Raw genomic sequence first — 24390 nt, 5'->3', positions numbered from 1 at the left:
TCTGTTATGACTGCAGCTGTATTAGCACTCTAACATCTACATTTATGGTAGGTACAAAACTGTACTTTCTCCGTATTGACAAGGAGAGCTGAGTGCTTGTATCTGTTTCAGGCTTCCTAGTGCTTTCCAGCAGGTTCTAGAGCAAGTGCTAGTCACATGGGTTCAGATTTTAGTGCTACTACTGGTAAACCAGCTAGTTTTAAGGGAAATTTTGAAGAGGAGACTTTCTGGCACCTGGAATAGTTTAACTGTAGCCTCGCAGTGCTGCACGATGTGAAAAATATGTAAACACACACGTTTTTTAAGCCAGAAAGTTGAAAGGGATAGAAATCAGCCAAAAGGCTAATAAAATTGGCTGGACATATATTTCGGGACTTTAATCTTTATTAAAAATCGCCAAATTTTATTTTGTAACATGGCATGTGTATATATATGAGTAGGGGAAAATGAGTTCATATTGTTATGCAATGTACATACTTTCAACTTTTTTTTATTCATTCCATCAGGACTTGAGCAGATACTGCTAGGGCATTCATGTCTCATTTAAGGTTCTTTTCCTGCTGCTTGTATGCCATTGCTCTTGTAGAGGTATGTAGCGTTTGGTCTACTCATCACATCTTCCATGGAAAAGCTCCAGTGTTCATATATCTCGATTTGCAGTTCTTGTAGGAAGTTCAGCATTAGTGACAGGATCCTAGCATGATGCTTGAATGCCACTGAAGTTTCTTTCACATGTATGGTGTTCCCTTGTTATAGAATATTACAGTAAAGTATGAACCTTTTGGCTAAAGTAATTTCTTAAGTTCTGTAATTATGTTGGGTAGTGGAATGCTGTATTTTGATATTATGATCAGCATGTAAGGCAGAGACTACCTGGAAAAAATGGTAAATGTTTCCAAATATGTACTTGATGCATATTAGTTTGTTTCGCACTGTAAGAATTTCCGCATGAAAATTATTTTCATTTTGTAGATTGCTAAAGACATGGAACGCTGGGCAAAGAGCTTAAACAGACAGAAAGAGAACTTCAAAAACAGCTTCCAGCCTCTGAGTGCGCTCAGAGAGGAGGAAAGGAGAGAGTCTGCAGCAGCAGATGCAGGATTTGCACTTTTCGAGAAAAAGGTATGCTGCTAGTTTAGCCCCCCGTTTTCCCATCACTTTCAGCTTATTTTGTGGTACTTGAACAGTGGCAGTGGTATTCACATTTAGAATTGCTTATGAAAATGTTTGAAGTACACTTGTTTAACAGTGTGTAAGCTGATTTGAAGGTGCCACGTAGTCCTTAGCTGCTAACTGTTTAGTCTTGTAAAATAGCATGAGCTGGACAAATGGTGTGGTTTTAAAGGTTGGATCTGAAGTTGTCTTCATTTGTCCTTCAACCTGTGGGTACTCTGATCGGATCTGACTCTGCCACATTTCCAGCGTCTGATCTGAGCTCCAAGCGCCTCCCCTACCCATAATGCTTCTGTCCTCTTCCCTTCAAGTCTCGTTTGCCACGCTAGCATAAGCATCGTGATCTGCTTCTCTGAGCTGTACTGTGTTAAGTTTTTAGTTTTTGTGATTTTTTTCTTTTACTTGTTTTTCTCTCTTTTCTTACCTCCCTTCCCTCTCGCTGTTCGCGTCTGTACAAAAAAAAAAAACTTTCTATCGGGAGTGTGTGTTTCTGGTTGGGCATTTCTGAGTTATATCTGAGAACCCCAAACCGGGACCAGGCTTCTGTAAGTGCCCAGAGTGTGGTCATAGGCTCTCCCCAGCTGAGGCCACACTCTGTGCATTGTATGCTTAGGAGTTGCCCATCTAGACTCCTCCTGATCTTCGTGTTTCACTGTTGCAGTCATTGCATTTGGGTAATCTGCTGGCAGGTTGCCGTCAGTCGGCCTGATTAACAAAGTCTTGGGTCCTGCGTTGGTTGCTGTCCCTTCGTCCATGACGTCAGGTCGTCAGGGGTATAAAACATGCAGCCGGTGCCATTGCATCAGTCTCTTGCCGCGCGGTGCCAGAAGTAGAAGCAGTTTGCAAGTGCTGGTCGGCTGACTCCTGAAATTTTCGTTTTCGTGTTTCAGAACCGAAGTCTTCAACTAAAAGCTAAGTACCCCATTGGGGAAACTTTTTCTTGCTCCTTACCAATGTCAGTAAAAGTTAATTGCATTACTTGTGGGAAGCAAATACCTCATAAGGATTTTCATTTGTAATGTATTCCTTGCCTAGGCCCTGACCACAACGTACCTTGCTGTCGGTTTTGTAATAAATTTAATCAACACACTATTAAACGTCTGTATATTTTTGCTTCTAAATATTTTGGCTCTAGATTTAATTATCCAGAAATGAAGTCTGTTAGCAACCAGAATACCTAAAAAAACGCAAAGAAAAAGGCAGACATACCGTCGAGGTTCAAAACTGACAACGCTTCTCCTAAGCCAGTCGCCAGTTCGCTGGTACTCAGTGAAGTGCTTTCGCAGCCCCTGATGCCTGCTACTTCTGATTCGCAGGCCTCTACTGAGACCCATTCTGAGTCCAGTATGCCGTGAGATGCTTCAATTATGGAACCCGTGGATGTCTCTAACTTAGATTGGTCCGGAGCCGCTGTGCAGGCACCGACTTCTGAGGGTATTTTCAGGCCTACAGATTTGTATATTAGACCAATGCCATCTTCAAAATTAAGGCCAAAATCTAAATCTGTCTAAAAAAACGCCTGGGCCATATGTGCAGGCTCCTATGCCTAAAAAACAAATTATCAAAATGGCTGAAGATTTAATTACTCTGATCAGGGGTAGCCAACCCCCTCCTAAGAGCCCTAGGCAAGACATTGATTATGAATCTTCTGAACAGGATTCTCTTTCTTCTGATTCTTCTAATGAACAGGATTTTTCTATTCCTACTTATGAGGACTCTGATGCAGAAGACTCCATTCCTTCTGCTTCTCCCCCTTAGGATTTTTCTTTTTAGGGAAACTTTACATACCTTATGGGAACACTTCCACTGGGAAAGTCAGGATTTCTCTGAATCTAAAAAGAGACTTAGGGATTTTCTTCTTCCTCCTCAGCATGGGCCTTTTGGCTGTATCTCCTGTTCTAGACATTGTTGATGTTTTTTTTTCAGAATCTAGTATGACTCCTGATTCTCTGCCTCCAGCTCCTAGTAAGCCAGACAGATACTACAGGGTTCCTGACTCCCACAAATTCCTTTTCAAAAATCCTATTGCTGATCCTGAAACCATTTCTCAGGGTCCCAAGGGCATTAAGGCCTCTTCTACTAAAAATCCTACTCCTCCTGATAGAGACTCCAGGGTGCTGGATAGATGGGGTAAAAAGGTTTACACGTCTGCAAGCTTGGCAATCCGGGCTTTAAACTGTCAATTTCATATGCTTAAATATCAGCAACATGTCATGGGCTTACTTAAGCAGAAAATGATGTTGGTTTCTGACTGTGTGGAAAATAGTTACAGGATTTATTGCATTCAGCTGAACAAGTTGGAAAGCATACTTTGCAATGTGGTTTTGATTCCTTGGAGGCCTCTTGCAGGGCCGCTGTAAATGGATCTGTGATAAGAAGGCGTGCTTGGCTCGAGGAGCAAAATCTGCCTGATCATGTTAAAGCAAAATTGTTGTATGCTCCTTTACAACAGGACAGTCTATTTGGTAATAAGGCAGAAGTAGTTTTGAAAAAGATGGAAGACAAAGCTAAATCTATGCAAACTGTTAAAGATTTCCTACAAGTGCAACCACCCAGGTTCAGTAGGCACTGGCCTACTAAGAAGTGGCCCTTTCCATTATCCACCAGAGCCACTCAGGTCAAACCTAGACACTCCCAAGGCTCCAGGTTTCAGTCACAAGGAACTTGCAGAACAAAACATTGGGGTGCCTCCACCTCCAGATCTGAAGTAGCAAGACACCTCCCTACGGTAAACAGTCTCAGCGACTTTCCTCTGCCATCTCCAAGCACTTGTCTTTTGCCAACCCCTTTGTGGGGAAAACTAGCACTTCATGCACAAAATTCGCATCTAATTACCCTGGACAAGTGGGTTTTAAATGTATCTCAGGGATACAGATTTCATTTCCATATGTTGCCAATCCCAAATGGATGGCCAGATCTGCCTCCAAATCAGTGGGCAGAGGCCCAGAAGCAAGATATGTCCCTCATGAATATGGGGGCTATTCAACCGGTACCAGAAAAGGAAAAGGAACAAGGTTTTTATTGAAGACTTTTCCTGGTACACAGAAAAGACAAATCATGGCGTCCAATTCTGGACTTGTCCATTCTAAATACATTCCTGGACATACCAAAATTCAAGATGCTGACTCTACAACAGTTACTGCCTATGCCAGGCAAGGATGCCTGGATGGTAACTCTAGACTTGAGAGGCTTACCTGCATATCCCAATCAGGGAATCTTTCAGAGGGATACCTCTGCTTCAAAGCAGGCTATTTGCATTACTAGTTGTCTGCACTGCCCCTTGACTTGTCTACTGCGTCCAGGGTCTTCACAAAGTGCCTCGCACCAGTAATTACATTTTGCAGACAAAGAAACATTCAAATTTAGCCTTATCTGGACGATTGTCTAATTCAGGCAGAAAACAAGGACACTCTTCTACAGCATCTGGCGTTTGTAAAAAGGCTTCTAACTTGCCTAGGGTACACCATAAACGAAAAGAAATCACAACTGGTACCCTCTTAAATAATTACATTCCTGGGTGCAAGCTTGAATACAACTGCCCAGATGACTTAACTCACGACAGAAAAACAAATCCAATTGATGACTGACTTCAAACAAGTGGCCACAAAAACCCAGTTATCTGCAAGACAAATTCTGCAGGCCTTTGGGTTCATGGCTTCCTGCATTCTACTAATTCCATATGCAAGACTGCATATGAGGAATCTTCAATGGTACCTAAAAAGCTTATGGAGTCAACATTGCCACAGCCTGGAAACAATTATTCCTATCATTCCTTGCCTACAGCAAGAGTTCTTATGGCGGGCAGAGGCCTGTCAGCAAAACAAGGGCCTACCACCCAAAACCCGACTACAGACTCATCAGATTATGCTTGGGGGGGGGGGGTCGCATCTGATGCATTCAGAGGGAATGGAGCCCAAATCAAATGCACCTGCATATCAACCAGAAAGAGATGCTGGCTGTACAGAATGCTCTGACAGCCTTCAAGGACTTTCTTCATCCAGGACAACTACTGATTGACTGACACCACAATCATGTGGTACATAAACAGAAGGGGTACCCATTCCTACCCCCTTTGCAGACTAGTCATGGCTTTGTGGAACACAGCCTTGACTTACCAGATGCATCTACAAGCTCAGTTCCTGCAAGGAAAGCAAAATACTCTGGCAGACGAACTAAGCAGAAATCTTATGGACCCACACGAATGGAAACTGGATCCACAAATCTTCAGCATGTTGACACGCAAATGGGGGAGCCCAGACATCGTTTTGGGGTGAGGCAAAAAGATCTGTCAGTTGGACAAATTCTGCATAAGAATCCATCCCAAAAAAGCTTGGAAAATGGATGCTCTGTCTTTCAGCTGGAAAAAAACGGTCAGTCTATGCCTTTCCCCCTCTGCCTTTGCTCTCCAAGGTATTACTAAAAGTCAGACAGGAAAAGCCAAAAATGATTCTGATTGATCCAGACTGGCCTCGCCAACACTGGTACCCGCTCCTACGCAATATGTCACACCTTCCTCTGTGGAACCTGCTTCAGACACCTTATCTACTGTCTCAGCAGAACTATCAAATTCTGCACACTCAGCCCCAAACTCTGAATCTTGCAGCATGGCTAATCAACTAATTTCACCAGTTACATCTCTCAGCAAACCTGTGATGGATGTCATTTTGTAGACTAGAAGGCCTAGTACTAGAAAATCTTATGCTGATAAATGGAAAAGATTCTGTGCCTGGAACCAATCGCAAGGAATAAGCACAGCAATACCCACCATTCCTCAGATTCTGCAATATTTAACTGAGATGCTTCACAAGGGCCTCTCTTTCTCTCCCATAAAAATCCATGCCTCTGCCATTTCAGCTCATTACAACACAGAGCCTCCCCTCTTTTCTCATCCCCTGCTACAGCAGTATCTCGGAGGGGCCAAAAATTTAAGACCTCCCAGGAGAACACCAACTCTGGCATGGGACCTCAATTTTGTGTTGGAAAAGCTCACCCTACCTCCTTTTGAGCCAGATGCTACTGCAGACATAAAATCTCTCTCTTGGAAGACTGCTTTTCTTTTAGCAGTCACTTCAGCTAGAAGGATTACAGAATTACAGGCTCTCATGGCAGTGGAGCCTTTTATTATTTTCTACCCCGACAGGACCAATCCATCCTTTATGCCTAAAGTGGTATCTAGTGTGGCTCTTAATCAGACCATTCATCTGTCAACTTTTTTTCCCCAAATCCACAGAACAAGGGGGAGCGGATTCTGCATTCATTGGATGTACACAGACAACTAAGATTCTACTTAAACAAGACAAAATCTAGGAACGGGTTTTAACATGGGTCGAGGTAGGTGTTCAGTATTCCGAACTACAATATATATATATATATATATATATATATATATATATATATATATATATATATATATATATAATTTATTTATTTATAAAATAAATACAATCACATTGACAAAGTGGTTAGAAAGACATTCTATATAGCCCACCTTATCATGAAGGGGTTCACATCTAGATCGAGAGATCATTGTGCCCCTCTACTCAGGCCCATAATTGAATACAGTGTCCCATTTGGGATGTACCTTACCTGATACCTGCTACAACTAGACCCCAAAAGTACCTCACCAAGAGGAGCAAGGGACTCAGATGCCCTACGCAGTTAGGCTAAAGAAACTCCAGCTCTACTCAGTTGCTTACCGCCTACTCAGGCGATCTGTGCCTGACGTATAAAGCCATGTTCAACCCAGAATTAATGGACATGCTCCACCTCAAGAAATCCAAATCCATGAGAACTACACACTCCAGTGACTTAAACCTCAGCACAGAAACAAATAGAACATGCTCGAGGGACAGATTCATATCCCAGAGGCTCCCCTCACTCTGGAACAAAATCCCAATCCATGTCAGACATAGCCCCTCAATGACCCTCGTCAAGAAGAATCTTGACGTTTGGATGGGAGATTGTAAATTTACCCCTGGGATCTAGTCTGTGTCACTGCTAGACAGAGGCACGGTAAACTAACCCAATGGGCTATCTTCTGTGACCTACTATACAGAGGCACAGTCAACTAATCTAAGAAAGGTGGTGAAAGCCAAACACACTCTGGCTAGGCTTGTAAATGCCCTAGGGCAGATAGCCTAGTATCAACCTATGAAACCAATGGGGCGCTTCTACCTCCAAATCTGGCGGAGATAAAGTGCAAACCTACAGAAAACCGTCCCAATGACTTCCCTCTGCCTTCACCAAGCACTTACCTTTTGGCAGCACCCTTAGGGGGAAAATTAGCACTTTTTGCTCAAAATTGGCAGTTAATAACATAGGACAAGTGGGTGCTAAACATAGTATCACAGGGATACAGATTCCATTTCCACACACTGCCAATGGCAAATGGTTGGCCAGACCTGCCAAAAAAATCAATGGGCAGAGGCACAGAAACAGGTTACGTCCCGCATGGATATGGGGGCCATTCAGCCAGTACCAGAACAGGAAAAAGGGCAGTTTTTACTCTACTGTTCTTGGTACCCAGAAAGGACAAGGCCTGGCGGCTAATACTGGATTTATCGATTTTGAACACATACCTGGACATTCCAAAATTCAAAATGTTGACTTTGCAGCAGCTTCTGCCCATGCTAGGCAAGAATGTTTGGCTGGTGACAGACCTAAGAGGCATACCTGCATGTCCCAATAAGGCAATCATGCAGAAGATGCCTCAGATTCAAGGCTGACTTAATGCATTACCAATTCTCTGCACTGCCCTTTGTAAAGATCCTGGGCGCAGTAGATAAGCCAAAGTGCCTGGCACCAGTAATTGCTTTTTGCAGACAAAGAAATATACAAATATATCCTTACTTGGACGATTGTCTCATTCAAGCAGAGAACAAGGACATTTTTCTTCCAACACCTGGCGTTTGTGAAAAGGCTTCTAACATGCCTAGGGTACACAATGAAAAGAAATCTCAACTGGTACCCTCTCAAAAGATAACATTCCTGGGTGCAAGCTTGAGTACAACTGCCCAGGTGGCTTACCTCACTCCAGACAAAGGCAACTAACTACTTACTTCAAACTGATGGCAACAAAAACCCAGTTATCTGCAAGCCAAACTCTGCATGCTTTGGGCTTCATGGCATCCTGCATCCTGCTGATTCCATATGCAAGACTGCATATAAGGAAACTTCAGTGGTACCTAAAAAGTTTATGGAGTCAACATTGTCACAGTCTGGAAACAATGATTCCTCTCATTCCCTGCCTACAACAGGAGTTTCTATGGGTGGGTAAAGGCATGTCACCAAAACATGGGACGGGCCTTCACTGTACACCCCCTGCCAGCCAAACCTTAACAGACGCATCAGATTATGCCTGGGGGGCCCACATGGCGGGAATATGCATTCAGGGCATATGGACCCCAAAACAAATGCATCTACATAACCACAAAGAGATGCTAGCCATTTAAAATGCCCTGACATCCTTCAAGGACTTAATTCATCCAGGACAACTACTGATAACGACGGACAACACCACAGTTATGTGGTATATAAACAGGCAAGGGGGGCATGCACTCATACCCCCTTTGCAGATTAGCCATTGCACTGTGGGATTCAGCTTTGACTTAGCCAAATACATCAAGCTCAATTCCTCCCAGGAAAACAAAATACTCTGGCATATGATTTAAGCAGAAACCTTATGGACCCTCACGAGTGGAAACTAGATCCACAAGTCTTCAGCATGATGATAAAGAAATGGGGGAGCCCAGACATAGATCTATTTGCCTCTCCTCAAAATTATCAATTGAAAAGATTCTGCACAAGGACTTATCACAGACAGGCATGGAAAGTGGACGCCCTATCCTTCAATTGGAAAACCCCATCAGTTTACGCCTTTCCTCCTTTGCCTCTTCTTCCCAAGGTCCTACTAAAAGTCCGACCTCGACTACTGTTCCAGCAAAACAATCAGATCCTGCACAATCAACTCCAGACTCTGAACCTGGCAGCATGACTGATCATGTAGTCATACAAACAACACCTCTCAGTAAAGCTGTGATGGATGTAATTTTTTAAGCCAGAAGGCCTAGTACTAGAAAATCTTATGCTGATAAATGGAAGCGATTCTGTGCTTGGAATCGAGCACAAGGAACTGATACAGCAGAACCAAATATTCCTTAGATATTACAATACTTGACTGAGATGCTTCACAAAGGCCTATCTTTCTCATCAATTAAAATCCATGCCTTTGCCATTTCGGCTCATTACAGTACAGAGCCACCAATCTTTTCTCATCCTTTACTAAAGCAGTATCTTAGAGGAGCCAAAACTTTAAGGCCTCCTAGAAGTTCAGCAGTACCTGCATGGGACCTCAGCTGTGTTGGAAAAGGTCACCCTGCCTTCATTTGAACTAGCTGCTACTGCTGATATAAAGTTATTATGGAAAATGGCTCTGCTACTAGCAGCAAGAAGAGTCTCAGAGCTACAGGCCCTCATGGCTGTGGAGCCTTTTATCATATTTTACCCATTCAGAGGGTGTCTCTGAGGACAAACCCAACATTTATGCCTAAGTGGTTTCCAGTGTGGCTCTTAACCAAACTATTCATCTCCCAACCTTTTATCCAAATCCGCAGAACAAGGGGGAGAGAATTCTGCATTCCTTGGACGTACACAGACAGCTAAGATTCTACTTGAGCAGGACTAATACTCTAAGAAAAACTGAGCAATTTCTAGTGACATGTGCTGCAGGATCAGAAGGAAAGGTTGTTTCAAAGCAGACTATTTCAAAGTGGATAAGCCACTGCATTTGTTTCTATTTACAGCATGGCAATCCTGTGCCCAAGGGCATTGGGTCTCATTCCACCAGAGCTGCAGCTACTTCAGCAGCCTTTCTCAGAGGAGTACCAATCAAAGACATTCTAGAGGCTGCTACTTGGAGTTTTGTTCACACCTTTACAAAGCATTATCATTTGCCTCTCTACTCTTAAGTCCATGGCAGGCTTTTGCCACTGCAGATGTCCTTCATGGATGCATCTGCAGTCATAACAACTGGGTTGTCCTGTCGTCAGGCAGCCCTTCAGTCGGCCGGATTCTTAAGTTCGGGTCCGGCTTCAGCTGATGTCGCACTTCACCCGACGTCATCTCTGTTGGTCTTCGGGTATAAAGGCGTCAGCCGACGCCATTTTCCTCAGTCTTTCTTGCGCGTGGCCCAAGCAGAAGCTGTTCGCAAGTGCCGGTCGGTCGGATCCAGAGATTACTTCTACCGAATACTACCGAAGACTTCTAAAGCTAAGTACCCGTTGGGGACTCTTTCTTGCCTCAGCCGATGTCAGAAAAAGTTAATAATTGTTTAACCTGTGGGAAACAAATACCTCATAAGGATTTCCACTCTTACTGTCTGCCTTGTTTAGGCCCAGCCCACGACGTAGCAGCCTGTTCGCCTGTCCTTCTTCCAACCGACGGACGCGTAGACGGGGGTCGCAGTTTGCGGAGCAGTTTTCGGTTCTGATTTTGCGTATATTATGCCGTCGGATCCTCCGACTACCCAAACTGCTAAAACGCAAAGATAAAGACCGACACTCGCGGTTTCGGCCGAAACCATGGTTAAGCAAACCACGAGTGTCTCGGTTTCGGCGAAACCGAAAACTGATCAAAATACAGCAGAATCTATCACTACCACTGAGGCCCCTGCTACTTCTCTTGAATCGGCCTCAGAAATTTTATCCACTACGGTGGTTGCCACTGACTTATCAGACACCATTCCCTTGGATGTGTCTACCCCAGCACGTGGTGCTGCTAGGCCTCCAGCAGCCATGTCCATTAAGGCCTTTGCCAGGGCCAAAGCAGCCAAAACTACTAGAACAGTGCCTGCTAAACCCCTACAACCCGGCCCTCTTCTAGTGCACAAATGCTTACTCTGGCAGAAGATTTACTTTCATTAATTAGGGATCTCAATCTCACCCAGACAGGGCCTCTCAGCCCCCAGAGAAGAGACCTAGGGCAGAGCCCCGAGCCTGTGTCCTCTGATGATTCTGCTGATGAATCAGACATAACAGACCAGCCAGAGGCTCCTTTCTCCAATTTTGAAGACTCAGATGCTGAAGAATCCATTCCAGCTGCCTCCCCACCAGAAGAATTTTCCTTTGGGGAAACCTTACATGCCATGCGAGCAGTTCCAATGGCAGCAGCAGGATTTCTCAGACTCCAGAAAAAGACTGAGAACCTTTCTGCACCTTCCACAACACAGGCCCTTAGCTATACCTCCTGTGCTCTCTGTAGTGGATGATGCCTTCAATGATGTCTGCTCTGCACCAGATTCTTTACCTCCAGCCCCTGCCAAACCAGACAGATTTTACAGGGTACCAGACACTCATCACCACCTTTACAAGGCCCCACTTGCAGACCCGAAACTATATCCCAGGGTCCCAAGGCAGTAGCGACCACAGCTAAAACCCTATTCCTTCTGAAAGGGAAGCCAGGTCTTTAGACAGATGGGGCAAAAGGTTTACACTTCAGCTACTCTCTCAGCTAGAGCTTTAAACTGTCAGTTTCACATGATACAATACCAAGAGTTTATGCTTGATCAGTTAACAAAAAAGCTATCCTCTGATGAATCAATTGATAAGAAATATGTATTAGAAATGGTAAATAACATACAACAGGTTAGTAACCATTCCTTAAAATGTGGCTATGATGCACTGGAGGCTTCATTTAGATCAGCCATGACTGGCACAGTGATAAGAAGGCATGCATGGCTAAAGGAACAAGCTTTACCGGATCATGTTAAAGCTAAGTTATTAGATGCTCCTATGGATAAGACCAGCTTGTTTGGTACACCTGCCCAGCAGGTAATGAAGAAAATGGAAGAAAAGGCAAAATCTGTTCAAACGGTTAAAGATTTCTTGCAGGTCCAACCCCCAAGGTTTAGCAGGAACTGGCCTGCCAAAAATTGGTCCTTTCCTGACTCCACAAGATCCCAAAGGGGCAGGAATAGACGTTCCAGAGGCAGAAACCAATCCAGAGGAGGTGCCTACAGAGGACGACAGTGGCAAGGTAACAACAGAGGCACAGACACAACCACTGCCACTACAACAACACAGCCACAGTGACTTAACTCTAAATCCGCCTACCAGGGAACAAATAGCAGCTCCGTTAGGCAAATTAACCTTATTTTCAAAGAACTGGCACTATATCACAAAAGACAAGTGGATTTTACAAACCATAGATCAAGGTTACGGTTCCACTTCCACACTTTACCAGTCAAAGAGGAATGCCAAATCTACCTCCAAATCAAAAACAGAGGCTCTACAACAGATAATGCAGTTAGCAAACATGAGAGCTGTGGAAAGAGTGCCAACAACAGAACAAGGAAAGGATTCTACTCAAGACTATTCCTAGTTCCAAGAAAGGAAAAAGTTGGAGACCTATTCTCGACCTGTCCACCTTAAATACATACATCATTGTCCCAAAATTCAAAATGCTGACCCTACAGCAACTTCTTCCCATGCTGGGCAAGGAGTGTTGGCTGGTAACTCTAGATCTCAAGGAGGCATACCTGCACGTCCCCATTCGACCAATCTGCAGAAGATACCTCAGATTTCTTGCAGGATCAGAGCATTATCAATTCTCAGCATTGCCCTTTGGCTTATCTACTGCCCAGAGTATTCACAAAATGCCTGGCATCAGTAATCGCCCACTGCAGACTACAGGGAATTCAAATTTACCCATACCTGGACGACTGCCTGCTACAAGGGGACAACAAAAGCAAGCTGACAACAGATTTACAAAGGGTCATTTACTTGCTACAAGCACTGGGATACACAGTCAATTTACAAAATCAAGGCTGATCCCATCCCAGACAAGGACATTCTTGGCGGAATTGGACACAGTAAAACAAATGGCTTTCCTAACTGCAGAAAAACAAAGAGAACTCCTCTTTACTTCTTGGCACTAACAAAACAGAACAAGTTAACAGCAAGAAAAGTACTGCAGGCCTTGGGCTTCATGGCATCATGCATAATCTTGGTTCCACTTGCCAGACTACATATGAGAAAACTACAGTGGTACCTAAAGAATTTATGGTCCCAACACAGGCACAGCCTAGAAACAGAAATTCCACTAATTCCATGCTTAAAACTGGAGTTCCTATGGTGGGCTCAAGCATGCCAGTCAAACCCAGGGCTACCCTTTCGCAGATGTCAAGCAAGCCAGACCATCACAACAGACGCTTCAGACCTAGGATGGGGGCCCACATGCTGGACAAATGCGTGCAAGGATTGTGGACGCAGGATCAACTTCACCTGCACATCAACCTAAAAGAAATGCTGGCAGTAAAACTGGCAATCCAAAACTTCAGACCATTTCTCAGAGGGCCAGTTGAAGATAAGGACAGACAACACCACAGTCATGTGGTACATCAACAAACAGGGAGGCATTCATACCCCCTATGCAGAATGACTTTGGAGCTGTGGAACCTGGCACTCAGCTACAACATCCAGTTACAGGCAATATTTGTACCGGGAAAAGAAAATACTCTAGCAGACATATTAAGCAGAACCACATCGGATGCCCACGAATGGATGCTACACCCGGACATCTTCAAGACCATCTCAAAGAAATGGGGAATGCCTCAGATAGATTTATTTGCTTGCCCTCTCAATCACCAGCTCAAAAATTCTGCACAAGGACATTCCACCCACTAGCATGGAAAGTGGATTCGCTCTCCTTCAGCTGGAAAGGCCTAACAGCATATGCATTCCCACCTCTTCCCTTGATACACAAGGTATTACTAAAAATCAAGGAAGAACGTCCAAGGATAATCCTAATAGCTCCAAACTGGCCAAGACAACACTGGTACCCACTGCTGAGGAGCATGTCTCAGAACAATATGTGGCCAATACCCCTGATGCCTTTGATGTTAACTCAGAACAACTACAGCATCATGCATCCAAACCTAAAAACGTTGCAACTGACTGCATGGAACATCACATAGCAGCTAATCCAGAACTTTCCCAAAGAGTTAAAGACATTATTCTTGAAGCCCGCAGACCTTCAACAAGAAGGAACTATGCAGGAAAATGGAAAAGGTTTGTCATTTGGAGTACTGAAAGAGGAAAAGATGTGTCAAACATAGATATGCCTAACATTCTGGAGTATCTGGCAGAACTTCTACATTCAGGCCTGTCCTACTCCTCCATCAAGATACATGCATCAGCTATATCAGCAGAATACAGCTTTGATCCACCTGTTTTTTCACACCCATTACTCAGACAGTTCCTCAGAGGAATCAAGAATGTAAAACCTCCAAGGAAACCACCATTACCAGCTTGGGACTTGAACTTTGTGCTAGAAAAGTTGACACTATCACCCTTTGAGCCAGCAGCAACAGCAGACCTACAGCATCTATCGTGGAAAACCGCCTTCCTACTGGCAATAACCTCAGCCAGGAGGGTTTCTGAACTCAGGCCTAATGGCAGTACAACCCTTCCTAATCTTCCATCCAGATAGTGTCCATGAGGACTAATCCTACATTTATGCCTAAGGTGGTATCCAGAGTGTCTTTAAACCAGGCAATCCACCTACCTACCTTCTTTCCCAACCCACAAAACAGAGGGAAAGAATACTGCATACCTTGGATGTACATAGACAGCTACGCTACTACCTGGACAGAACAAAAGTAGCAGAAAAACTGATCAGCTTTTGTAGCCTATGCAACAGGAAGGGAAGGAAAAGCTATTTCCAAACAGACAATCTCCAAATGGATAGGAAATTGCATACGATTCTGTTACTCCTTCCATGGAAAACCAATTCCACAGAACATAAGACCTCATTCTACAAGGGCAACAGCCACTACCACAGCCTTTTACGAGGAGTGGCAACCAAAGACATTATTGAGGCGGCTACTTGGACCTCCGTGCATACATTTGCCAAGCATTATAATTTGCCTCTATATTCCAGATCCCGAGCAGGGTTTGCCACTGCTGTACTGCAAGGGATCCTAAACACACCATAATCTAGTTTCTTCCTCCGCCCTAGTTGGCTATGGTATTCTACCCAGTTGTTATGACTGCAGATGCATCCATGAAGGACATAGTACAGTTTTGTACCTACCATAAATGTAGATGTCCGAACTGGATAGCATCTGCAGTCAGGATTACCCCCTCCTTTCCCTCTGTGGTACTCCTAGGGTGTTTACCCTCCTAATAGCTAGCTGGTGGGGGGAGTCTTTTATGGTGTATTTGTTGTATATATGTACATACATGCTTATTTTTTGTGTTTACCACTATCTTTTTGGAAACATTGGTATTTATCCAAAATTTTTAGCCTACAAGAGGGCTACTGGCATCTGGGGCAAGAAACACTGAGGAAAATGGCGTCGGCTGATGCCTTTATACCCGAAGACCAACAGAGATGACGTCGGGTGAAGTGCGACATCAGCCGAAGCCGGACCCGGACTTTGGAATCCGGCCGACTGAAGGGCTGCCTGACGACAGGACAACCCAGTTGTTATGACTGCAGATGCTATCCAGTTCGGACATCTACATTTATGGTAGGTACAAAACTGTACTTTCTGCAGGGCCTTATAGCCGCACCTAGTGCTGTTTAGCTCCAGCCTCCTAACCATAACTTTGGGATTCTACCCAAATGTAATGACTGCAACAGTGAAACACGAAGAACATAGTACAGTTGTGTACACTTACCATAAATGTAGATGTTCAAGTGTATTCACTGTTGCAGTCCAGGTTACCCGCCAGCCATTCCCCTTTCATTTTGGAGTTTCTTTCCTTCTCTGTCTTCTGCAACCTTTGTGGTATATTTGCTTGTAGATGAAGGTGAAGTTTATATTGATGCATATATTGTTTGTTTTGTTTTGTTTTTGGCTGCCTTTTTGGGGACACCTGACATCTGGGGCAAGAAAAACTAAATAAAATGGCGTCTGCTGCTTGTTTTATATCCCTGACGTCATGGAAGAGTAGACATCAGCCGACGCTAGACCCAAGACTTTGGAATTCAGGCCGACTGAGGGCAACCTGCCAGCAGATTACCCAAATGTAATGACTGCAACACTCTAACATCTACATTTATGGTAAGCGTACACAACTGTACTTTTTTTGTTCTCATTGTAAATGTCTTTGAGACTTTTTCAATTTCATGGTGGTGATCCAAGAGCTTGTGTGGTCTTGCTGTCTTTTCTCTTTAGTGCATTTTTGCATTTTGCTCTAACATAAGAGTACACTTAAATGCCATGTTACTGTAGGCAGAAGTTATTTTCCCCGACATATTTTTGTTTCTTGATGTGTTGCATGGAGGAGCGTGTCCTCCATCTAGTAGCTTGAAGTCAGGTTTCAGACAGTAGGGAAGTGTTTTTGAGTGTCATTGGTGAGGTTAGAATGTATTAAGTTGCATTGATTACCATATGTTAGCCTTAGCAATATGCTGAGCATAGTATGGGGTATTGAAGTCAAATATAGAACCCTTCTGGGTGTGCAAAACATGTTCACTAAGCTTTTCAGCTCTTTGACTCTTAACGGTCCACAAACTAATCTGGTTTCGTCAGTGGTCGGACACACCTACAGAATTTCACAGTGCTCTTTTCAGTGGAGGTTTGGTGTTGGTTTGAGAATAGCTATTGCACAGCAGTTTCATTTTGGAAATGTGTATATTTAGATGATCTTTCTCACTGGCTGGGCTTAGCTTGCATCCTGCAGTGCGTTAACATTGTACTGTATGGGAGTTAGCTTAATGGTTAAGGTGTTTACCTCACAGGTGCATGGTAACTGGTTGATTCCCACCTTAAGGTAAATTGGCTGTACTTAAAATGGGTGGTAAGGGGAGCTAGCCTAGTACTTATGAAGCTATAAGAAGTATTTAAAAAGCTTTGTAAGGATTGGCATAATTGTTAAGGTATTTACCTTACAAACACAAGGTGTAGTGTTTGATTCTGACATGGGCTAACTGGCTAGGATTAAAATGGCATCATGGGCAGTTAGTCTCGAAATAAGCTATGAACCTGTGAACTACTTGCCATATCTCAATATGTAACCTTCCCCAGTTCTGTTACAACATGAGTAATCCCATGCTTAATGTTACAAATCGGAGATAACTTGGCTTTACATTTGACCTACACTAAACACATGCACAGAGTCATCAGTTTCACCCTAGTACAGCTCATACTCTGCTGCAAGATATCTGTGTTACTGTTCCTGGAAGCTCGGAGAGCAGTAGCAGGCAGCACCCTCACTCCCCACCTTGAATATAGTTTGCCATTGCTAGTCATGCAGTCTGGGACAAATGCTCAAAAACTGCAAGTTATGGAAACCAAGATTTGTGGATACATAATCCTAGCAAACAATTATTGGAGAAGCCAGGATGACAAACTATCATTCTAGTCAGACTTGGGTTTAAAACTTGCAGGTGAAAAAGCCCTATCCAGACTTGGACCAGCTGTCTGGAACATTTCACCCTTTAAGATAAAACTGCAGACACTGAAATCCATTTAAAAGATAAACTTAAGACGTATTTACTCAGTAAATGTGATTGCTTTCACTTGGAATTGTGATATTTTGCTGTGTACTTGTATTGCCTGCCCAGATACTTATAGAAAGCATTTTTCTGTGTTCTGTTGGGCATATTTTGCCATCCTCACTTGAATGTGCAGTCTCTTTGTACTGGTTCTCTTACAAATGCTGTTGAAACCTGCAGTATTTGTAAATGGTGGTTATGTAAATTTTGTTACTGAATTTGTTAGGACGCCACTTCTGTAATTTGAAGTTTTACTTTAAATGTTTTTTTGCTTCATTCAGTCCAGGTTGTGACTGAAAGAGGTCAGTAAACCATTCCAGTTTGCTTAACAAACTTCATCTTTTCATTTTTGTCCTTGCACTACTGTTTTCAGCTGCTTGTACACAGTCGCACTTTTTGGTAAGGTCATGTAACATTCTGTTAAGCGTTTGCTGCGTGTTTCATTGGATATAATTTTTTTCTGTCTGTTTAGAGAATTGAGAAGCTCGCCAAATTTTTTTTCTTTTGACTCTTACACCTGTTAATGCAAGTGTGTGTATGGCCTGCTTCCTGTAATGTAACAAATGCTTAATAGTGAAAAGATTTTCTTGGATTACTGTTACATTTGTAACTCTCAGATCCTGTCATCCTCCTCTGCCATCTCAGTGGTTGGTGTATATGCCCTTATGACAACTCTGATTGGGCAGCTGTCATTCCAGTGCGTCTCCATTGCTCAAGCTCTTCCTAATTTATGTATTTTTTCTCTCATGGTATCCTTGTAATTCACCTGTTTTACTTAGTGACTGCCCTTGTGTTTTACCCTTTTTTTGCTTTGTAGTCTGCTTATCTCCCTCTCACTTTACATGGGCCTACCCAAGCCTGAGCCTTTCTCTTGAGGGTTTTTTTTTTGGACTTTGCCTTAGCATAAGTAAAGAAGCAGATAAAATGTGTTTTTTTTTTTTGTTTGCTTTTTCCATTTAATTGTATGCAGTCTTAATTGTAATAAGACATCTTGTTTTAAAGTGTGCCAAGTGTTGACATGAAATTCCATTGGAACATATGCAGCAAGAGTTTGTTACATGTTTAGGGCCGGGACATTGGGATGCTGATTGACAGGAACAAGAAGTTTATCTTGAAGAGCCTTCTCCCTGCAACAGTGAGATAAACCACCACTGTTTCATCTCTACAAACCAAAAGTGGCGACATATCAGCTCAAAAAACCTCTGAGATAAAAAAGGAAAGACTTGAGAAAAGGAAAAGTATTTCCAGTTCACATCCCTCCTCTTTCATACCAGAAAATAAGTAATCCTTTTTCTGCTACGATTTGCATTGCATTGGATGTGACAGTGTCTATATCTAGTTATCGACACCAAACTGATTTTGGTAAGTCTCCAAGAGAAGTTAACCCCTTGGAGCTTTTTAAATATTGCTCTTATAAACTTAGAAAGTTGCTAGAGTAAAATGTTTTTTACCATGCATTTTCTGAAGGATTTGAAGTCTAAAACTCAAATGCCTGTCATTTAGTTAATTCAGTCTTTATTAATTTGCTTGAAAACTCCAAATTTTGAGGAACAGACCAAAAATATGAGCCAAAAATCTGGACATTCTGGAAAAACATGGACAGTTGAGGTATGGTGAGATCTCTCGTGAAAGCACCAGTACATATAGGTGTGAAGGTGTCGCCTTCCACCCTGAAGGTGTACAGGCAGGCCCTCCCACCCCTCTGACATCAACTGTTTCTCCGACTCCCATCCCTCCACAGGTGGTCGTAGTGTCAAGCCATCTCCAGATATTCGTGTTTTACTGTTGCAGTCATCACACTTGGGTTATCTCCTGCAGGTAGCTCTGTCGGCCCGAATACCAGAGTCTTGGGATTTCTGCGTCGGATGCTGTCGCCTCTTCCATGACGTCAGGTCATCAGGGGTATAAAACATGCAGCTGACACCATTACATCAGCTTTTCTTGTCGCGCGGGAGCCTGAAGCAGTTGGCAAGTGCCGGTCGGCCTCTACCTGAAATTTTCGTTTTTCGAGTTTCAGACCTGAAGTCTTCTAAAGCTAAGTACCCCATTGGGAATCCCTTTTTTTTTTTGCTCTAAAAGATGTCAGAAAAAGTTAATTGTCTTGCCTGTTGAAAGCAAGTACCTCACAGAAATTCTCATTCTTACTGTGTCACTGTTTTGGCCCAGACCACGACGTTCCTTGCTGTCGGTTTTGTGCCTTGTTCAACGCCCAAACTATTCATCATCTGGCTATCTTTGTTGCTAAATTCTTTCGCTCTCATTCTCAGTATTCCGAAATGGCTTTAAGCCATCCCGACTACTGATCTTCTGAAAAAAGTAAGGATAAAGACAGGCAGACTTCATAGGTCCAAAACTGCCGATGCCGCTTCCATTAAGCTAGTCGCCAGTCTGCTGGTACTCTGTGAGGTCCTTTCGCAGCCCCTTGATGCCTGCTTTTACAGATTCGCAGGCCTCTACTGAGACTCATTCGGAGTACAGAATGCCGGGAGATGCTTCTTAGACTATGGAACCTGCAGATGTGTCTACCTTGGATGGGTCCGGAGCAGCTGTGCAGGCACCGGCTTATGAGGGTGTATTCGGGCCTTCCGATGTTCATATTAAAGCCAGCCTCCTCCCTCTAAAAGACAAAACTGATTTTCCTTCTGATTCTACAGACCATGAGTCCGATGACTGACCACTCTGATTACCAGGACATACCCTTATCCACCTATGAGGATTCAGATGCAGAGGACTCCATTCCCTCTGCCTCCCCTCCAGAGGAATTTTCTTTCGGTGAAACCTTGCATACCCTAAGAGAGCAATTTCCGCTGGGAATGCCAGGACTGCCCTCAATCAAAAAAGAGACTCTGGGAATTTTTAGACTTGCCTCAGCATAGGCCTCTAGCTATATGCCCTATCCTGGATATTGAAGATGTCTTAAGGGAAGCAAGTCTTACCCTGATACTTTACCTACAGCTCATAGAAAGCCTGACGGGTACTAGAAAGTACCTGACTCTCACAAATTTCTCTCTAAAAATCCTACAGTGGATCCAGAAACCATTTCCTAGGGACCTAAAGGTATTAAGGCTATTGCAACCAAAAACCCTACCCTTCAAACAGGGATTCTAGGGCTTTAGGCAGATGGGGTAAGAAGGTATATACCTCTGCAGCTCTTGCTATCAGGACTTTAAAGCCATATGTTCGTGTTTCACTGTTGTAGTCATTACATTTGGGGTAATCAGCTGGCAGGTTGCCCTCAGTTGGCCTGAATTTCAACGTCTTGGGTCTTGTGTTGGTTGCTGTCTACTCTTCCATGACGTCAGGGGGTATAAAACAGGCAGCCGACGCCATTTTCTTCAGTCTTTCTTGCCGCGCAGTGCCCGAAGCAGAAGCAGTTCGCAAGTGCCGGTCGGCCGACTCCTGAAATTTTCGAATTAGAGTTTCAGAACAAAAGTCTTCACTAAATGAAGTACCCCGTTGGGGAAACTTTTTTCTTGCTCCATACCGATGTCAGAAAAAGTTAATTGCATTACTTGTGGGAAGCAAATACCTCATAAGGATTTTTATTTATACTGTATTCCTTGTCTAGGCCCTGATCATAACGTGCCTAGCTGTCGGATTTGTGCTAGATTTAACCAATGCATTATTAAGCGTCATATATTTGCCTCAAAATATTTTGTAAACAGATTGAACTATCCTGAAATGTCGTCTGATAGCAATCCGACTACCGGAGTACACAAAAAATGCAAAAAGACAGACGGTTGAGGTCCAGAACAGTCGACGAAGCTTCTCCTAAGCCAGTCGCCAATACTCAGTGAGGTGCTTTCGCAGCCCCTGATACCCGCTACGTTCGAGTCGCAGGCCCCTACCAAGACCCATGTTCTCAAAATATTGTACCCGCGGATGTCTCTCCCTTGGATGGGTCCGGAGCCGCTGAGCAGGCACCGGCTTCTGAGGGTGTATTCAGGCCACAACATTTTTATATAAAACCGATGCTAGCTTCAAAATCAAAGACAAAAGCAACTACTAAAGCTAAAAAAACTATGCATGAGCCACGTGCACAGGCCTCTATGCTCAAACAGATGATCAAAATGGCTGAAGACCTAATTACCTTGATCAGGGGTTCATCACCTCCTGATAAGAGGCCTAGGCAAGACACTGATTATGAATCTTCAGACCAGGTTTCTATTTCTTCTGATCAGGAATTATCTGTACCACTCTGAGGATTCTGATGTAGAGAAATCTATCCCATCTGCATCTCCTGAAGATTATTCCTTTGGAGAAACCTTGCATACTTTGAGGGAGCATTTTCACTAGGAGAGTCAAGATTTCTCAGAATCAAAAAAGAGGCTCTGGAATTTCCTCCTCCTCCCTCAGCATAGGTCTTTATCCATATCTCCTGTTTTAGACATTGTGGGTGATGTGTTTACGGAGTCAAGCTTGACCTCAGACTCCTAGCAAGCCAGACAGATATTACAGGGTTCCTGGCTCTCACAAAATTTTATTTAGAAACCCTGCTGCTGACCCTGAAACTATTTCACAGGGTCAAAAAGGTGTTAAGGCCTCAACAGCCAAAAATCCTACCCCCTGTGACACAGATTCCAGGGCACTGGATAGATGGGAAAAGATGGTTTATACATCTGCAATTTTGGCAATTAGGGCCTTAAACTGCCAGTTTCATATGCGCAAGTATCAACAACATGTTATGGGATTACTGAAACAGAAAATGATGATGATTTCTGAATGTGCAGAAAATAAAGAATTGCAGGAATTATTGCATGCAGCAGAACAAGTTGAAAAACATACTTTGCAATGTGGTTTTGATTCCTTAGAGGCTTTCTGCAGGGCCCGCAATTACTGGATCTGTGATTAGGAGGCATGCCTGGCTAAAAGAGCAAAATTTGCCTGATCATGTTAAAGCTAAATTACTGGATACAGCTTTACAGCATGTTACTCTGTTTGGTATTAAGGCAGAAGAGGTTTTAAAGAAAATGGAAGAGAAAGCGAAGTCTGTGCAAACTGTAAAAGACTTCTTAAAAGTGAAGCCACCAAGATTCAGTAGACACTGGCCTACAAAAAACTGGTCCTTTTCCTGTGTCCGACAGAGCTCAAGCGGGGCAAATCCAGGCGCCCTAAAGGTTTTAGATACTAGTCACAGGATTCTTACAGGTCAAAGCAATGGGGTGCCTGTACCTCCAAATCTGGAGGAAATAAAGTGCAACCCTAGAGTAAACAGTCTCAATGACTTCTCTCTGCCATCACCAAGCACTTACCTTTTGGCAGCACCCTTAGGGGGAAAATTAGCACTTTATGCTCAGAATTGGCAGTTAATAACCCAGGACAAGTGGGTGTTAAACATAGTATCTCAGGGATACAGATTCCACTTCCACACTGCCAATTGCAAACGGTTGGCCAGATCTGCCAAATAATCAATGGGCAGAGGCACAGAAGTTACGTTCCTTATGGATATGGGGGCTCTTCAGCCAGTACCAGAACAGGAAAAAGGACTAGGGTTTTATTCGACTGTTCTTGGTACCCAGAATAGACTAGGCCTGGCGCCCAATACTGGATTTATCAATTTTGAACACATACCTTGACATTCCAAAATTCAAAATGCTAACTTTGTAGCAGCTTCTGCCCATGCTGGGCAAGAACGATTGACTGGTGACATTAGACCTAAAAGAAGCATACCTGCATTTCCCAATAAGGGAATCATGCAGAAGATACCTCCGTTTCAAGGCTGGCTTTATGCATTATCAATTCTCTGCACTGCCCTTTGGCTTATTTATTTATTTTATTTATTTAAATTTGTTGACCGGGAGTGTCCGACTGGACGTGGGTCCATTTTCAGCGGAGGCCCGGGGAGAAAAGTTCCACAGTAAAATAAACTTAGACAGTAGTTACATTGGATTACATAGTGATTAACAATTTAACACAGAAATTACTTACAACATATTTACAGATGAAGAACATAGTACATCAGTAGACAACTAGAATCTTTATCTGTGAAGTACATAACCGGCATTAACAAATGTAACAATGAGAAGTTCCTGCTGTATAATAAGTACTAGGCTTATGAGCATCTGAGCTTGCTATCATCAAGGTAGTTAGTGGAGGTGAAAGAAAGGTAGTAGTTGGATGGGGTGGATAATATTAGAGTGGGAGTTGCAAGGGCATAGCCAGCATGTTTTTAGGTGCGCTTTTAATAAAGTTTTGAAGTTGGTGCATGATGGTACGGAGGTAATTGTGGGTGGGAGTGAGTTCCATAATTTGGCTATGGCGCAAGAGAATAGTGCTTCACCAGCAGAGTTATTGGCTGTATTGATCTGCAAGTGATTTTTGTTGCTGGATCTTAGTGCTCTGGTGGTGCGATAGGGTTGGAGTAGATTCTGGAGGGATGGGACATTTAGTGGATGGTTTACTAGTTTGTGGGTGAGTGAGAGTCGATACCTCTGAAGGAGGTGAAGGGAGTTCAAGCCAGCCCAGTTCAGCAAGTGAGAGACAGTGGTGACTACGGTAGGATGCCCCTGTGCCGAATTTTGCGATTTTGTTGTAGCAGGTCTCTAGCTTGTTTAGATCACATTGCCTTAGGCTGGTATATACTGGAGAGGCATAAAGTAGGGTGGAGATAAGGTGGGAATTTGCTATTGAAATCTTTGCTGCTTTGGTGAGAAATTGTTTATTTCTGTATAATGCTCCTAGTTTTTTGTGGACTTTTTTTATGGTCATGGATATGTG

At 43.4% G+C, this 24390-nt stretch overlaps 1 protein-coding gene across 1 annotated transcript in view; it reads left to right on the top strand.

The window, feature by feature from the left end:
• Positions 1-24390, top strand: part of LOC122807832 (RNA-binding protein 5-like) — a 1001232-nt gene that overhangs the window by 720986 nt on the left and 255856 nt on the right. Inside the window, exon 18 of the mRNA XM_044078931.1 lies at positions 973-1122. Coding sequence (XP_043934866.1) covers positions 973-1122 — 150 coding nt within the window. The remainder of the gene's footprint in view (positions 1-972; positions 1123-24390) is intronic.

The sequence above is a fragment of the Protopterus annectens genome, chromosome 7.part1 (assembly GCF_019279795.1).
Source record: "Protopterus annectens isolate FY-2018-M chromosome 7.part1, PAN1.0, whole genome shotgun sequence".
NCBI classification, from domain to species: domain Eukaryota; kingdom Metazoa; phylum Chordata; order Ceratodontiformes; family Protopteridae; genus Protopterus; species Protopterus annectens.
The sequence above is the reverse complement of the archived record's forward strand: the minus strand, read 5'-3'. Positions and strand labels throughout refer to the sequence as shown.